The sequence below is a fragment of the Nesoenas mayeri genome (assembly GCF_963082525.1).
Source record: "Nesoenas mayeri genome assembly, chromosome: 7".
In the NCBI taxonomy this organism is placed as follows: domain Eukaryota; kingdom Metazoa; phylum Chordata; class Aves; order Columbiformes; family Columbidae; genus Nesoenas; species Nesoenas mayeri.
The window spans coordinates 35,446,612-35,465,365 of NC_137551.1; the positions used below are offsets into that span (position 1 = coordinate 35,446,612).

The 18,754-nt window shown below is 44.0% G+C and overlaps 1 protein-coding gene across 1 annotated transcript in view; it reads left to right on the forward strand.

Annotated features, from left to right (window-relative positions):
* Window positions 1-7,482: 7,482 nt before the first annotated feature.
* HTRA1 (HtrA serine peptidase 1) overlaps window positions 7,483-18,754 on the forward strand; it is a gene marked incomplete at both ends in the record, with an annotated part of 33,503 nt that continues 22,231 nt past the window's right edge. The window contains one exon of the mRNA XM_080347787.1: window positions 7,483-7,924. Within this exon, the coding sequence (XP_080203913.1) occupies window positions 7,483-7,924 (442 nt within the window). The remainder of the gene's footprint in view (window positions 7,925-18,754) is intronic.

Here is an 18,754-nt window from a genome sequence, read left to right on the forward strand (position 1 = left end):
CTTAAGATCTGACTGTGTTTCCTTGCACCACGTTACATGTTTTATCAGAACAATATATTCCTTTTTACCATGTAAGAGGTCAGATTATCTCTTATCCAGCTATAATGTCTTTTTAGTTTTCAAGTCTGATCAGGTTGTATAATCTGAGAAAGAAATTGAACAGAATGAACTGTTTTTCTTCTAATGTTCTTGGTTTCTCTGTGGAATTTTTACGTGTTACGCAAGGGAAGTCGATCAGGTTTCTTATCAGTGGAAGGGAAGAGATGATGCGTAGAGACGCCAGGTTAACCATTTGGAAACACTTGGACACTGTCTGCAGGGGGGGAAAACAAAGCAAAACACAATATAGCATTCATTTTTCTGGCATTCATTTTTCTGGCATTACACTGTTGCATAACAAAGTTTCTCTCTCAGAAATGCTTTCCTGAAATAATGGCACCTGTGACATCTGGAAGCACCTCACTCTGTGCAGCTGTGCGACCACACAGACATCGCTCAGGTCCATTTTGCCCTTTTGTACAAGGGTACAAGCTCAAGGTCCTGCCCCTGGGTCAGGTCAACCCCCGGTATCAACCCAGGCCAGGGGATGAAGGGATGGAGAGCAGCCCTGATGAGAAGGGCTTGGGGGGGTGCTGGGGGATAAAAGGTTGGATGTGACCCAGCAAGGTGGCCAGCAGCTTGAGGAAGGTGATTCTGCTCCTCAGCTCTGCTGAGCCCCCCTGCAGTGCTGCGTCCAGCTCTGGAGCATAAGAGGAACATGGGCCTGTTGGAGCAAGTCCAGAGGAGCCACCAAGATGCTCAGAGGGCTGGAACAGCTCTGCTGTGAGCACAGGCTGAGAGAGCTGGGGTGTCCAGCCTGGAGAACAGAAGGCTCCAGGGAGACCTTATTGCAGCCTGTCAGTATCTAAATGGAGCCTATCAGAAAGCATAAAATTTTACATTTACATTTTACAAGGGCATGTAGTGATAGGACAAGGGCTAATGGCTTTAAACTGAAGGAGAAGAGATTTAGCTTAAACATACGGAAGAAATTCTTCCCCATGAGGGTGGTGAGGCCCTGGAACAGGCTGCCCAGAGCAGCTGTGGATGAACCATCCCTGGAGACATCCCAGGCCAGGCTGGACGGGGCTCTGAGCAACCTGAGCTGGTGAAGATGTCCCTGCTCAGGGCAGGGGTGGCACTGGGGGAGCTTTAAGGTCCCTTCAACCCAAACTATTCTACGATTCTAATCCATGTACAGCAATACAATTTATTCTTCCCAGTAATAAATAAGAGTAAAATGCAATTACTGGCTGTAACTCAAACTCATTTAAAGGAGCTTAAAATGCTATTTCTGATTCATCTATCGTATTGCATGCATCTCTGCTGTTCAGCTTTCAACCTTCTTACCATCTAATTGTTTTCATAAAAATCTGAAGTTATTTTTCACAGCCCATTGAGACCTGAACTGTGGTCCCTGAAATGACCTGGGTGCTGTGTCTCACTATGTGCTGTCTTGCATGTTTTCATTTACTACACACTTGCTGTTTCCCCTTTACTGTAGAGGGAATTGAATTATTCTTTATGGCTATAGATTTAAACCCACCATATTACAACAAGAAATTTGCAAAAGCTTCACTGCTAAAGCTGCAATCACCACGCCTGAAGGTAACAGCCAAAGGGTGATGGTCCAGGATACAACTTAACACATTGGCATGTGCGTTGACCTCATGGAATAACAGGATGTCAGCACCACCTGGAGGCTCCAGCTTTAAAAATGATACAAGTCAGGTGTTTATGTTTCTGAAATTTAAAGATTAATTTTGAAACACCTGTTGTTGTCACTGGTTTACTCAGTTGTTTGTTTTTAACTCTTGCTCCTTGTAAGCTTTGACCAGCAATGGCAGCGAACTGGTTGACAGCAGAACAAGTTGCCCTTTCTCACTGCTGTGTTTGTGGTACCGTTTTACTCCTGAGGAAGCCATGATGTTACAGGAAAAATAGTGAATAATCTGTTAACTTGTCCAGTGAATAATGAAAGCGTGAGGCTTCTTGTGATGCTACAGACTGTGAAAAGCAATAGTAAAAAATAGTTGAAGAATAAGCGATTGAATAACTGACACTTTGGGGGACCTGCTTTTTCATACTACATAAGTAACTAAGTAGCAAAACTCAAACCACAGCACTAATGAAATATATCAGTGATAAAGAACTGATATTTTCCTTTGATAAGCCAGTATAAGAGAAACGTATTGCTAATAGCTATTCACTCTGGTAAGAATAGCCTTTTTTGACTAAAAAGCCTGTGTTAGATGATTATATAAAGCTTGCATGCTCAAAACATTAATTATTGCTTGAAAGACATTTCTGTCTGGCAGCGTAAGGCAGCAGCTTTCTGTACTAAAAGGTTTTGAGCTGAGCTGGTTGACTTTATATTACCACAGTCTCAAAACTCTGGAACCCACCTGGGGAACCGGTTATTGAGAACGATGCAGCCGATCAAAAACACCTTGAAAATGTCCCGTTCAAGCTCTTCAACTACTGGAAAGGCGACATCTCTGCCGCTTTTGGGAGGTGAAGAAACACCATCCAAAGATATGAGCTTGGAGGAAAGGCAGAGGAATGGGGGATACAGACCGACCCAGGGGACGGCACCAGTTTGAAACTTCGTTCTTCATGTCTTAACAATTCTGCTTGTTGACTTGGAGGTTTTGCAACCACATTCATAGGTTCAGGAGTCAAAATTCTACATAGAAGTGAATTAAAAGTGCATACAGCATCAGAAAGTATCTCCTGTTGTAAAATATGGCTGTATTAGTAGAAAATGTTGATATTGACAGGTTGGTTTTTTTAGGCTTTATAAGTAGTCTATATGATAATGGATGGAGAAATTAATGAGCACATCAAAAAGGTGCATTTGGAAGGTGCGGGACAAATATTTCTGTTCTAATAGAGATTCCATATTAATTTGAGGTTGGAGAGAGGGAAGAAATGAAGGGGAAATTTGGGCAGGGCATTTTTAATCTAGAAGTTAATGAGATTTTTAAAAAATTAAGCCCTCTGTGCTATGTATAGTTTTCCCTTTTATCAGTTTTGCTTAATGTCTTAATATTCACCTGTATTTTAGAGCACAACCTATATAACTATTTGGTGCTCCAAGCCAGCAAGTGTTAAATTGTTTCTAAGATATTCCACTGAAGTAACACAGACTACTCTCTGGAAAAGTGATTGGAAGTGTATCTGAATTACTCTCTAAGGAAAAGAAACTGGTGCTCGTTTGTAAAGGCACTTTGTAATGGTGTAAGTAGCAGTCAGATCTTGCTCTTCAAAGCGGCACCTTTGACACTGTAACCAGGGATTAGCATTTAAAATGACACTGTAATTTGGCATATCCACGTGCCTAGTCAATGCATCTTCTAGGAATTCCAACCACTCGGTTGTGCCGCATTCCTGCTGCCCCTGTTCTGATGACAACTGAGCACATCAGGGCTCCAAAGTCATGGGTGTCCTTAAGAGCTGGCTGTCCCCTGCATGTTTTCATCTCTAAATTAATATTAATTAGGAAGTTTCGATGCTTGTTTTACACTCCCTGCCTTAGTGTGATACTCCTCGGTGTACAGTTGCCCTTTGACATCAAGGAAAATCAACCTGTGCACAAATATATATTGAATTTGTTCAGATTAGCGGTTGTTTCTTGGGGCAGGTTGCTCAGTTTCATGTGAGGCTTTCAAAAAGACCCCCTGATCATTCATTTATCTTGTAAATTACGCCCACAACTATGCTTGAATTCAGCACCAAATTCACACCAGGAGAGGAACATGTAGTTTGAAATTCCCTCTGAGTTCTCTTTCTAAGTAATGGCATTTTTTCCTGTTACTTAAGTTACTTATGTAGTATGAAAAAGCAGGTCCCCCAAAGTGTCAGTTATTCAATTGCTTATTCTTCAACTATTTTTTACTATTGCAATGAATCCAGCCCACTCTTTGAAAAAGTTTGGTTGGGTATTGGTTTTGTTCTCATTCTTGTAGGGTTTTTGTTTAGTTTGGGTTGGTTTGTTTTTGTATGTTTGGGTTTTTTCTTCCTTTGTTTGTTTGTTTTAGGGTTTTTTTTTAAGGTAAATCTTTGTTTAACAAAATAGAGATGTCATGCAAAGTAGACAAGTCCTGGGCCTTTGGGGGGATGAGGTAGAGGTGTCACATCACAGCCAAAAGTATGCAGAATACCTCACAGAAAATCTGGGAGAAAGCCATGAACAAATGAAGCGAAATAATAACACAGCCATAATAAACCCAGAAAAGCTTTCTGCAAGGTCCAAACCACTTCAGTTTGCCCAGAATACGACATTCCAACCGTCTCAAGCTCTCCTCATCCTCTTCTCTGGATCCCTGACAGTCACGTCAAAACTTATTCCTTAAGGAGAATTCATAGCATTTAATCACTGGATGAAACCTCCTGCCATCGAGTTCCATATGAAAAGTAAGAGATAAAATATTTTCCTACTTAGTGTCTCAACTTTAAGTATTTTCTGGACCACGTTTCTGGTCTCTCTGACTATTGATAAATGTCTGCTGGCCTGAATAGCTATTTTGTATGTAAATGCTGTGATGGAGGAGAAATGATTTCTGGGTTTATGATGTATTTCGGGTGTGAGGCACTGCTACATGGAATAGGTGGGTAATTAACAAATGTATTTGTCAGTAAACTTAGTTATTAAAACGAAAAAGATTTACCTCAGTTATTCTGGAAAGTGGGATATTTATTTTCAATTGTGTGTACACCCATGTGAAACCTATAAAATTCATATTATAAAAATAATTGTGTTTTAATACTCAGATTAAGATTCACATCCTTGGTTTAAGAAACAAACGCCATAACAGCAGAAAGTCCTCAATACTTGTCCACTTGTTTGGCAGTGAATTGCTAATGCTTTCCAGATAAGACCTTGGGATATATTTTATCTCCTTTGTAGAGTTTAACCCTTGACTATCTATCAGTAAATGCACTTCCATTTTCTGTGCTATGGAAAAAAAAACCTGGCTAGTTTATTATAGGTCTTCAACAGTCTGTAATAGAGTTTGAAGCTGATAATGCCGGCTGAATTGTGAAAAAAAATATATATTGCAGAAAAGAGAAATATACTCAACCAATGTTTCAAATTTTGAGTGAGAACACTAAACTTGCAGTAATTCTTGATGTAGTTTAATATTTAGCTTAAGACTTGCAAATTTTATAAGTGGAACGGTTCAGTAAACACTGATGCATTCGCTTTATTGAGGTTTTGAACTGGGGTATTGACTTACTGAATTTTAACTATTCCAAGTGGGTTTCTATCAATGGGCTTTTGTTGATGTATTTTGAGCCTCTGTTCAGGCCTCGCTTTTGCTCCCTAGAATGACCCAAACCAACGGATGCCGAGCAAAAAAAGACACAAACATCCCTGGAGAGAGGACGACTGAACAGGGAGCTTTCCCACTGCATGGAAATTCTTCCTACCTATGGAGCTGGGGCTCCAATGGCTTCAAACAGCTGCTGGGAGTTACCTGATGGAGACAGAAAAGCAAATGCCTTTCTGGGTAGGTCAGACTAAGCCCCATGGTAATTCACTGGTCTTTGAATGTTTTGTTCCTGCTTCCAGATAGGAGCTTATATGAGCTTTTCTGAACCTGTATTTCTTGTATTCCAATGCTAAAAATTGTTCATCTTCCTTAAAGACTATCATTGATTTACTTCAAAATAATAATTCAAAAACCAACCCTGAAGCTTATTAAAAATAGCCAATAAGTAATGGATAAACAAAAATTTGGAAACATTTTACTATGATATCTAGCCATTTATGTTTTTTATATATACACATGTTGAAAAATATTTAAACTTGTAAACATTTTCAAACTTTCTCGTAGGCTTTTTAACACCGTCATGCTTTTAATACTAAGAGAGTTTTGCTCTGAATTGTTCCAGGTTACTACTTTACTACTTTGGTCACTTCTGAAATCAAGTAGTTTTCCTGAAATCTCTGTTATTGCACAGTGGAGCAGTTACTGGAAAACAGCAGATTTAAGGGGTTCATATTGGAGCTTTTATTGGGAATACTGGAGTCTACGTGGTTTCCCACCTTCAGCCAAGGACCAAGCAGTTAAGTAAGTTTTGTACCTTTTTGGTCACAGTTTGATAGGATTTTATAATGTTCCCTGGTTTGAATAAGTTGCTGCTTCCACCTGCTCGGATTGTTAAAGATTATTCCACCTTTTGCAGGAGAAATGACTCTATTCTTCTGTGTTAAAGTAGTTCCTGGCATCCTGGATTCCTTACACTCGGCTTATCTAACAGTTAACAGCATTTCATCTTGCCCAGTGGTTTGTAAAGTTCATTAGGTCCTTGGTTATCCGGTGCCTGATAAAGATAATGCTTAAATAATTACATATGGCAAGCCTGTTCGAAAGTTTAATTGGCTCGTAATTAAAAAAAAATGGCTGTGCTCAATTTCCAGCTATTACTTCTTGTTGTACCTTTCCCTAGTGGCGTTGAAAATGATGCTGTTTCCCTGGGAAGGTACTTGTGTGTGGTTAAACTGACTTCGTACGTGCTGAGGGAGCGTAATGGCCAAGAGGCTTCTGTCCATGGGCAGCTGGCGCATAAATTGGATCAGCTTGTGGGAGGATGGAAACGTCTTTTTCTTTTCTTTTGGTTGATTAACCTTCTGCTAATTGCTAATCCCCACCCCGCCCCGGGGCTCGGAGAACCTCATGTGAGGTGAAGGGGGTGCAGAAGCACCCGGGAGCCGCCTCCACCCGTCCCGGTGCCGCTGGGACCGCGTCCCGTTCGGCTCCGGTCGCCGTTCCCAGCCGGGATCCCTCTGGCCGCCGCATTCCGGAGCACCTGGAATTCCCGGCGGGATGGGTGACATTTGCAGACACCTGCATGGACCGCTGCACTCGTTCTGACCGCCGGGCAGCCCTGCCCTCCGCGCCTGCTCTTCCACCCATCTCCTTATCAGATAGAACTCTTATCGGCGCCGACTTTAGATCGCCTTTCCCGTAATTCCTTAAGTGGGGAAGAGCGTTCAACTCCACCCCTCCTTGTTGGCAGGAGCACGTTTATCACCGTTTCCACCGTCCTTAATTCGCCTGGTGAGTGGTTTGGGTTTTTTTTCTTTGGTGCCGCATCGCGGCCGCGCCTTTCAAAGCCAAGTTTAACAGCTCAGTGCGGTAACGGGCCATTCAAGTTTTTCCACAAAAAAAGACAAGGCGGCGGGGAGGGGGGGGGGGAGTTACGGCCCCGGGGGCGGCGGGGAGGGGGATATTGGTGCCCCGGGGGAGGCAGGAGGGGGGAGTCCCAGCCCGGGGGGGGCCGTGCCCGCCGCTACCGCTCCGCCCCGCCGCCCTCCCCGGCCGCGCCGCCCCCCGCCCCGCCACTTAAAGCCGCCCGCCCGCCTCGCCGCGCTCATCGCCCCGCTCATCGCCCCACGCCGCTCCCCGCCGCCCCACGCCGCTCCCCGCCGTCGCGATGCCACTGTGGGGCTGGAGCCTGCTGCTGGCCGCGCTGCTCCCCGCCGCCACCGCCGCTCCGCCGCCCGTCTGCCCGGAGCGCTGCGAGCGGTCGCGCTGCCCGTCTCTGCCCTCCTCCTGCCCCGGCGGGCCCGTACTGGACGCCTGCGGCTGCTGTCGCGTCTGCGGGGCGGAGGAGGGCGAGCCGTGCGGCGGCGAGGGCGGGCCGGTGTGCGGTGAGGGGCTCCAGTGCGTCGTGCCCCCCGGCGGCGTCCCGGCCTCGGCCACCGTGCGCAAGCGGGCGGCCGTGGGGCGCTGCGTGTGCTCCAGCAGCGAAGCCGTGTGCGGCAGCGACGGGCTCAGCTACGCCAGCCCCTGCCAGCTGCGGGCCGCCAGCCGCCGCGCCGAGCGGCTCCGCCAGCCGCCCGTCATCGCCATCCAGCGCGGAGCCTGCGGGCAGGGTAAGGGCGGGGGGCCGGGGTGGGTGTTGCGGCGCAGGGACCTCGCAAGTGCTGAGGTTTGGTCCCGTTGGTGTCTGTTTCCTCCTGCGGGTTCAAGAGAGAGGGGCGGGGGGTCGCGGCGCCCCGGTGCAAGAGGCTCCGTGCTGTTCCGGCTGGTGCCTGGCATCGCGGGGACAGGAGCGGAGGGAAGGGCTGGCCTGGGCTCAAGTGCGATATTCAAGTTCAGTGAGAAACTAGAGCAAGAATGCAGTGTTTGTCTTCGGCTGCCAAGCGCCAGGGGCAAAAAGAACCCCATTTCCAGCTTTAAAACTAAACATCTCCTTCCTCCACCCCCCACGCTCAAAGAGAAGTGATGCGGGACTCAAAATTGGGGGAAGCCGGTTTTAAAACCCCGTAAGCCAGTACGGATGAGGACCCGAATCCGACTGTGTGGCTCCAACAAAGTTTGGAGAAATAATTTGAGCGCATTCCCCGTCCAGGCGCTTTGTCACAAAGAAATGCCTTGGGAATTAAAGCCAAGAATGTAGAAACTGCTAAAATCTGATGGCAGCGAGTGAATGCGGCGTGTCCGCGGCTTTTAGCAGATGCGCTCTAATTATTATTAATAGGTTTGCTAGAGAAGGGGATGCTTGCAACTAAACAGCGTGTTAAGCTGGCTTTAGCGTGTTTTGTTTTTGTTGTGGTTTCTCTTGGAGGATGGGAATGGCCGTTGAGAAGTAACAGGTGTTTTTCCCTCAGCATTATTATTGTTATTATTTAGTATCTATTTTAGTTGAATCGGATGTAATTTGAGGACTTAGAGCTGCCGGACGGATGCTATTTATTTTATAAACCGTATAAAGACACGTTGCTGGGTTATGAAACTGTGGCTCTGCAGATGGAGTTGCTGGACTGAACAGGATGATGAGTGCAGGATGTGACCCAGCAGCGTAAAACTGCGCTGGGGATAATAAACATGGGATCTTTACGAGGTGCAACCCCTAATGCAGGCTGGCTTAAACCTTATAGGCTAAGGCTATGTGTTCCTTCTAAGCCATTGGGCACGTTTAATGGGGAATATATAAAAATGAGCATGAATTAAGCTTTTATTTCGGAAGTGGTAGCCACCTTTCAGTAAAGCTGTTTCACTGAAGATTGGTTCGTGTGTTACAGGTTGTACAATTTCTGCACTTCTTTCTTTGAAAACAAAATGTTTTCCTAGATTTAGCCAGAAGAATGTTCTGAGGTATAGTGACTATACGTTCAGCTTGGGCAAAATATACTGAGCCTGCTTTACAGAACAAACTTACAGTTTTGGTATCAATACAATCAATTTTTTGTACCCTCATTTTTCCCCTTGGTTTCAAAGCTGCGTTGTGCTCTGTGCAACGTGTCTGGCATTTACTGACACTGGAGACAATTGAAGCTTTCACACCACAGTTTCCTGATCTCCAGTACAATATAATTCCTTGTGATTTTTGTTCTCAATTCGTGAAACCAATATTGTTTTCTCAGTCTTTTCTGCTGGACATTTGCAGAATTCGAGCTGTGTTTGAGCTGGAGGGTAATACCTACTTCCAGTAAGTTGTATAGAAAATGCATGGGCCACATGTAGACCTTGTATAGGAAAACTCCGCTGCAGGAGACACGTCCAGTCCAGACAATCGTTTTGCCCTGTTGCATTTCTGGTTGGAGCGATGCTTATTTTCTCTCTCACTAAGGACAAAAGGAAGGTACCAGAGAAGCTGACCGGTAGCACATGTTTAACCCTGGCCCAGAGCAGCCATTGCTGCAAGCAAAGCTTTTTTCATATGTAAAGAACCTGAAATAGAAAAAGAGAAATGGAGAGCAGGCTGTAAAGTGCTGCTGCCTGGAGCCAAATCGAACCATTGTTTTGAAAAGCCATTATCTAATATATGACTCCTTAGTGTTGTTAAGTTTTTACTTTATTGTGAGTTCATTTCCAGGAGTGCTTTTGCTACCTAGAGGTGGCGTCATCTTTCGTAAAATGTTTTTTACTTCCCTAGTAACATATCTATATAAATAATTTGGTGAATACAGTGCAACGGCCCAGGGAAATGAGGGAATGGGGATGCAGAGAAAGCTTTTGGAAAACATTTTTTTGTTGTTTTTAAGTTTCATATCACTTTAGTAGTTGGTCAAATAGAATATGGTGTACATTGCATAAAACCTTTTTTTAAAATTTAATTTCCATCTACTACAGTCCACTCCCGGTCCTGCTTTTGTTCTTCAGTGATTCTCGGTGCATTTGTTCAAATACCGAGTGTGTTTATGAGAGGATGCAGGAGGGGCAAGGGAAGGTCGCTCTGGGTCTGCGTGCACAAGGGGGATGTTTTCCCATGCAAAATGGGAATCCTGAGTCTTAAAAAGCTCGAGGAAAAATTTCACAAGGCTCAGAGCTTATTCCAGGCATGGACAAAACAGGGACTATCTGGAGAAACCCCAGGAGCAGCGAGGGGAAAGCCCAGCTGTGGGTTTAGCTGGGGAATACATCAGTTTAAACTGGTGCAGTGAGTGTGTGGGATGGGAGCAGGGCTGGAGGTCACCCTGTCTGGGCTCAGCTCTGTCACAGGCAGGCGACAGCAGGGTGATGCGCTGTGTGGCGACTTCTCAACCCCTTTCCTCAGTGCTGTGTCCCCATCTGGGGCCGTGTCCCCTTCCCTGCTGTCCCATCCCTTAGTGTGGCCATGAGCGGCATAACCAGCCCTGGTTTTCATACCAAAACCGCTGATGGATGAGCTCTCACAGCACCAGCAAGTCGTTTGTGGACCAGGACAGCTGAGCTGCAGCTCTTGCAAAAGAAATCTTCAATTTGCATGAAACACACGAGTGATGTTGGCAGAGGACATTCAGGCCTGCAAAGCACGCGCTGGGAGATGCTCGGTCCATGTGTTGGTCCCGATGAACATACAAAGGCACACAAAGAAGGTGACTGTCTTTTGAGCATGAACCATGACCACGTAAAAACCATCCCAAGGTCAAGGCAATGGGACCTCAGTGTTGTAAGGTTAGTTGTGCTAGGAGGATGTTTTCTTTCTCTTCTGCAAATATGTTTTTGGTTCAATTAAATCTCTCCTGCTGACCAAGGGAGGAAGGCTTGGGATGTTCGACACACAACTTCAACCAGTTTTCCTTCCCCTCTTTGCTTCTCCCAGCTGATGCTGCAGGGCAGTGCCCTTCTCTCCATGTTGTGCTCTTCACACTGTAAAACACAAATGAACCCAGATTTCACCTTGACCCAGAGTAAGAAGAAAGTTCCTCATGGTCACTCTTCAGTTCCTAACTTTCTTCCACCCCTTTTTGAACCAGATTTTTATGGTTTTGTATTTTTTGTAAGACTTACTATGTCTAATGCAGTATCCCAGTGACCTCAGTAGTTCTTGGCATCTGTCACAGGCAGTTTGTGCTTTTCTGTCACAGACGTGCTCACCCTGTGGTGTCATTTCTGCAGTTTGATGCGCGTTCTTCTGGTTTAGATTGAACAGGTCATTACTGCTTCCTTTGGGGGAAGGCGGAGGTGAGTTTAGGGGTAACTCCCTGTTCTGGAAAGGTGTGTATCACTAACAAATATGGGTTTTGCTGTTTCTTTTAATCGCATTATCATTTCATAGTTCCAGAGAGAGGGGGCAAAATACATTGCTCAGTTTCTGGCAAAGCATCCAACTTCATATTTTGAAATGTACCAGGCAAAATTGCATCCAAGTGACTCTGTGTACTCATCTGGCAAAAGAAAATAACTTTCGCGGTCGATAAACCATTTGTCATTAACTGCTGTGTCCTTTAAAAGCAGCATAAGAATGAAATCTATGCAGCAGGGGATGGGAAAGAGCAGTAGGTGGATCTGCCTGAATTCCTTTGCCCGCAGCGCGGGCAGGGCTGATGGGCTGAGCCTTGCAGGAGTGAAGAGAAACTCAGCTGAGAAATCTGAGAATGCCAGAAACAAAGCCAGATATTTATTGAAAGTTGATATTGTTGTTATGAACTTGGCTTTCAACTTGTTTGCTGAAAGATAATAGCAGGGACATGGTGGTTGGCCTGCTGAAGAAATGCTGGGGGAGCTTTGCAGGTTGCTTGGCACGTGTCAAGTTTATTGAAAATGACCTGGGAGGACCTGGCGTGAAGGAACTGGATGCTCAAATAAGCGCTCCAGTGCTGTCCGTTTTATTAGCTGCCTTCATCTCCCTCAGTTGCTGTGTTTGGGTGGTCTGAAAGTCATTATCTGACTTTCCTCAGTCTCTTTTGCAGCAGCAGCAGAAGGGGAGGAGGAAGGGAACAGTCAGCTGTAGGCAATGGAAATAAATAGCAATGTATTTCCAGAAGAGAACCAATTCCCAAGTGTGGGATTAAAAAACGTTTCCAAAGCCAAGTGTTCAGCTCTGAGAGGAGGGAACTGTAAGAAGTGGTTTGTCTGAAGCAGCTCACCTTTTCCCCTCTCCACATCTAGATTTCCGTCCCGGGAAGCCAGCAGTAATTCTGGAGTCTTTAGACTTCAAAGAGTCGTGTTGGTAAATACAGATTCACAACAAGGAAAGATTCAATCCTTTCATCTTCTTGGCTTTGAAATTTAAAGGTACCTGTGGACTGGACAGGAATACTTAAAGCCATGAGTAAGCAGTCGGAGTCTTATTAAGCAGAGTTTGGATGCGATGGAGGCAGCAAATCCTGAGCAGTTAAGGGAAAGACTCTGCCCTCTGAGAAATAGGAGAAGCTGGAAAATATTTTTCAAATGTGAATTTACATGTGCTTGGAGTGAAGGAAGCAACGTTCAAAATAGAAACTGGGGTACTGTGGAACTTAACTTTTGTTGTAAATAAAGTCATTCCTCTCTCCCATAAGTTGCTGGGGCCTCTAGGATGCCTGGCTGGACTTGGCAGTAAGTCCCACAGTGTTTGTAACTGTGCCCAAGTGAATATCCAATGTTATTTTGGAAGCTGTGTTCAGGATGTAGAAAAAGACTCTGCATGTCTTCTGTGTACAGGTCAATGTGATTCCCAAGTTGGTTCACCTGCCTCAAAGAGAAGATTACAACCGAAAAAATAAGTCTCAACTCCACCTATGTCGAAGGGCTACAAAGTATTGCACTTATGTCATGTTAACTGCAGATGTTGACCTCATCTCTGCAGCTAACAAGGGACTTATAATATCTTAAACTTGTAAGACAGGTGACTAGTTATTTTATTTCAGAGTTTAGTGACTAGAGCTGGTTTTGGCTGCTGTGTTTTAGTGACTGAAGGTGAACTGGGCAGCCAGGCAGAGTAGCTCCTGAATTTCTGGGTTAATGTCAGATACCCTGGTGCACTGATAAGAAGCAGGAGGCTGGAAGCCAGTTGGGTTGTGCAATTCCTTGTGAGTGCTCTGCCAGGAGTTTTTCTGGAGGCAAAAATGCGCGTTCATGTGCACATAGACTACAAAAGAATACATACATGTGTGTAACGTGTAAGTAGATCACCAGCCTCTGCATTTTTGCATGCTAACTCTGTGGGCAATGACATGTTCAAGTGCTGGGGTTGTGCTGGATGTCATGGCACAACTACACTGTAGGCACACTGTTAAACTTTCCTGCGTTAACCAAACCTTGTTCTGTGTCCATCATTTTTTTTCCATCCAATTCTATCAAGTTTCTCAGTCTTTCCATTTCCCTGCTTTTGATAAGGTGGGAGATACAGAACGGAGCGAAGAGTTCCTATATCCAGTGTTATAGGCTTGTTACTACAAACGTTGGTGAGATAGAGCTCATCAAATTAAAAAACAACTTAATGTTTCTGAGAGCAATTGGATTTGCGCATATTTTTTGTCACAAACAACTGATGGATTAAGTAATGCGTATTACATCTAATAACCTCCCCCATAAATTTATCTGATGGTCTTAAATTTGATGCAGTTCCTATAGGAGAGCATTAGGAGAAGCTTTTGCAGAGCCTGATGTCATTGTGCCGTTTTACAGATAACAAATCTGGGGCAGGGGAAGATAAAGAGCTTTGCTCAAGGTCAACCAGTAAAGCCAGTAGCAGAGCTGAGAGCAAACTGAGCTCTTCTGAGTCCCTGCTCATTTTTCTGCCCCTTGCCAGCATTGCTGCTTCATTTTCCGTTACTTTTCCATTACTCTGTTTCTTAAACTTGCAGACTGCAGTTTTGGCTTCGTTCTGCAAATGGCATCAATGATCTGTCGATCTGCATCTGCAGAAAGTAGTTTTGAAGAAGGAAAGAAGCGGGTGGACTGAACACTAATAAGGAAGAGAAACCCGAACAACCCTCTCCCCTCCCACTATCCCACCCCCAAAATAAATACAACCCCACAGGAATCTCATATTCAACTTTTGAAGTGTTAAAGGGATGATTCAGTCCTTTTTTCCAGGACAACCGATGCACTATTTGGTATGTCTGCCCATTCTGTATGGGAGATCTGTATGTAGACCTGTCTATATATTTAAAGCTTGGCTTACACTTGTTTTCATTTGCAATTGGACACTAAAAGTGGGCAAGCACAAACTGCTTATAAATAAAACATGAAAAATATTGAGATGATCCTTAAAATAAAGCAGAATAGGTGTGCAGATCAAAAAGCCACTATGTAAATAGTTAATTCTGGATAGAGGAGCAGTGTATGGATGTGTATTCAAGAGAGTGAAACAGAAACCTGCTATTCTTTTAAGGAGAAACCATCCAAGTGGTGGTGCAGGGCCCTGTGTGACAGTGGCAGTGCCACCTCCTCTGCAGTTCTCTCCTGTATCAAAAATAGCATGGTCAGCAGGACAAGGGCAGTGATCCTTCCCCTGTACTCTGCATTGGTGAGGCCACACCTGGAGTATTGTGTTCAGTTCTGGGCCCCTCAGTTCAGGAAAGACATTGAAGTGCTGGAGCGGGTCCAGAGAAGAGCAACAAGACTGGTGAAGGGACTTGAGCACAAGACCCATGGGGAGAGGCTGAGGGAGCTGGGCTTGTTTAGTCTGGAGAAGAGGAGGCTCAGAGGTGACCTTATCACTCCCTATAACTATCTGAAGGGAAGTTATAGCCAGGTGGGGATTGGTCTCTTCTCCCAGGCAGTCAGCAATAGGACAAGGGGCCATGGGCTTCAACTCTGCCAGGGGAAATTTAGACTGGATATTAGGAAGAAATTCTTTACAGAGAGAGTGGTCAGGCATTGGAACGGCCTGCCCAGGGAGGTGCTGGACTCGCCGTCCCTGGAGGTTTTTAAAGTGAGGTTGGACATGGCACTTAGTGCCATGATCTAGTAAACAGACTAGAGTTGGACCAAGGGTTGGACTCGATCTCTGAGGTCTTTTCCAACCCAGTTGATTCTGTGATTCTGTGAACAGGATGGCAGCAGCACTGTCTGCGATGATCCAGCTTCATTTCCCGAACACTCACTGATTTCTGATGTCCATGCTAAAATCTGGGTGTCCTCAGAGTGATTCTTCAGACATGTGTACAAAATCCTGCCAGGGGCTGGGATTCGTTTGATATGTAGGTATTCTGTGTCTTTTGCTGTATAGTTTACTGTATTTATTTATTGCTCAATTCTGCAGCCCCAGTAGGGAGGGGTTTGTGTTTTATTACTGTTTTGAGGTTTCTTCTATAGATTTGATCCTTCTGCACATCATGTCTGTGTGAGATGCAGCAAGTGGTACAATCGGTGCCTTCTCCAACTGCAGAGAAGCATCATCTTAAGAGACTTTTTTTAGCTTTGCATCTTAATAGGATTTTTTTTAGGTTTCTCGTTAGAGAAAAAAACCCCAACATTTAGAAAGCATGAAGACAAGAACTTGGTTTTGTTCCCTGGTGTCTTCATACCAGGGTTCCTGGAAGTTGAAACTAAGTCTCTCTTAAGCAGGGATTTCTTCTAAAGATGCAGTGTGAAAGTTTCTCACATACTTAAAATGGGATCCTAATGGTTTTATAATGTTAGGAGGAATTTTTGAGCTTGAGCAGCTGTTGGGTTACATGTAGGATATATGAATTACCACGTCATTGTTACCCAATAGGTGTTTTGGGGTTGTTTTGCTGGTTCTCTGCAATATGCAGAGCTGGGAGTTGAGTTAAAGGCGGGCGATGACCTGAGTTGGAAGGGACTTAAACTGAGCAGGGCTGGAAAAAAAAGAGGAGAGGAGAAATTCTTCCTGACTCATCTGTTTTATTTTCAGCTTTCTGCAGAGAAGAGAATACCACATCTGCTTTAACCTATTGACTGAAATATTCTTTTCATCTGGCTGCAGGAAATCAGGCAGACTCTTCTTTATAACTACCTGACTTATATTTCTTCATGTTTCCAGTTCAGGCAGGACTACTGTTAATGTTTTTGAGCTCAGCACTTTTTCCCCTTGTCCTGAATTGCTCTTCACCTTTATTTTTTTAGTGTCTGAGCATTTCCCTTCATCTCTTCTCATCCCTCAGACAGACTGATGTAGCCATGCAGGCCATGGCCACATGGAGCAGTGCGGCTTTGTCTGCTGATTTGCAATTAATTTGTCAACTCGGATGAGCCCGGGCTCTGTATTGTATTAATATGGCAATGCTGCTCCGGGAACAGCATGTTCCTCCTGGCAGGGCCGTGTTCCTCCAGCCCAGGGCTGCAGCCTGGCTGTTTATTGAAAAAGTTGGGTTTCTTCCCACCTCACCGCTGGTGTTTACAGAAGGAATCGCAGTTTCCTGTTGTGTGAGATGGAGCTGTCGCTCCGCTCTGGATTCCTGCCCTCCCTGCTTACGCCGAATTGCTTTTTAACCTCAGCAGCTTGAAAGTCCATCGCTTTTGCTCGCTACTTCTATATTTGTGAGATGGACTTTTTGCAGTGCATTTGGGTTATAGAAGAATTTCTGGCATCTCTGTGACTTGTTAGATAAGTATTTTCTCCCTGTGAGGTTCTACAAGGGTTGCTGAAGCCCGAGACTATTCCTGTGAGATAAAAGACAGGTTATGCCAATTTTAAATATAAATGTAGGACACTGAGGATTTAAATTACTCTTCACAACTTGCACAGAGGCTGAGTAGCGCAGCTTAGACCAAGGTGTACAAACCCTGGGTGTTCCTCCTTCTGCACAACGTTCCAACAATCTGACATCTGTCTAGCAATTCCAGTTGTAGCAGAAGATACTCTTCATCTGATTAATTTACTGCTTATTCTGCCTTGTAGACGAGTGGTAGGAAAAGTTCCTATGTGGCTAAAATGTTAAGTTTTATATCTGCAGTTATATAGGAACGTGCTACAAGAAAGCTGTAGGCACGTTGCCCAAAGATATTGCCCACTGACCTCTTTCAATTGCAAGAAAATCTTGAATAACATTGAATGCCAAAGAGGTTTGTTTCATACTAAGAAACAAGCTGGACTAACGAGGTTGGACCCAAGTTTTCTAGAGACTGTGTGCTTTGCAATTTAGTTATCTTCAAGTATTTTTTTTCCTTTTTTTATAGATACAGAAGAGTCTGCATGTGCAATTTCCTTCATGTAGCCTGGTCATTGATGTGTTACCAATATCTTCCTTTGCTTATTCATACATTTGCACTTTGGTTAACTGAACATTGCTCACCCTGATCAGAGTGAATTTATGGCCAGTAGTTGGGAATAGGATGCCAATCAAGTCAGCTTTTATTCTTGAGAATATCAATTAAAATGTGCGATTTATTTACCTTCATTTTCCTACTCATGTTATGCACTCTGATCTGAACGCTTTGTGTTATCATTAATTTGAGAGCTGTTTTGTCCTACAGATTTTGTATGGATTCCCTATTTTGTTTAGCTTGGCAGCCTTTTTTTTTTGTTGTTTGTTTAAAATTGATGATTAAAATGAATGGTTTCAGTACAAATTTCGAAGCCTGTTACTTGCAAGATCTCTGCATGTGACAGAAGCCGCCAAGAAAGAACTAATCATCTAAATATTATGATGAAAATGGACTTAATTTTCCATTTTCAAGTCTGCATTCATGCCAATAGGCGGTTTTACTTTAAATCCTCACTTTAATCCTGCAGTGATTCTTGCTGCAGGAAGTATTATAAGTGAATACCAAATCTGTGCAGTTTACTATTTGGTAGAATAAAATGCTTGAAATTTCTCCAATATTTAGCACTATGAATATACTTTTGCTTTTAGGGATGTCACAGTAAAACAGATTTTATTCTCAGAAATCTGAGTTTAAGCAATTTAAATTTAAGTAATTTAAGTTTCTTTAGTTTTTCCTTGGCTTACACAGGGGAAAGTATAGCTGATGTTATAGTAGCTTCATTAGTAAGGTGCTGTGATCCAGACCTTTCAAAATTCCCTCCATTGATCTAAAAGTTGTTCTTTAGCAAATCGTCTATGATACGTGGAATGTTGTTTCTTATTTTTGTAGTGTTTTCATTGCGTAGTAGCCTTTTTTGGCGTATTACACAATTTATCCTTGAATAGGAAGCGGAATATTTAGGCTTGCAGTTTTATGTAATTTAAAACTAAAAGCGTGGCAGCAGATTCCCATACGTCACTTTTTCCTCGCGTCTCTCCAGCAGCCCTTGCTGATACCACCGTTTTCAGTGTGAACTCAGCACTTCTGCTGGAGTTTTAGTTTCCATAGTAGCGTCAGAGGTTTTAACGTTTTCCTATATGACACGAATTGGGGGTTTCTACAGACACCAGCGGCTGGAGTTTTATTTGGGAGGGTGGAACTTTTCCAAGTACAACTTTATGGTCTTGTGGTTTGTGTTAGTAGTCACCGATTCTGCCAGCCCCGAGGTTTTGTGAGTGTTTGAGCCCTTCTGGTTTTGTTCTGCAGAGAAACTCAAACCCAAGATGTTCTTTCAGACCCATGTGCACCAGGGATTGTGTATCTGAATATAACATTAAGCAAGCAGTGAATACAGG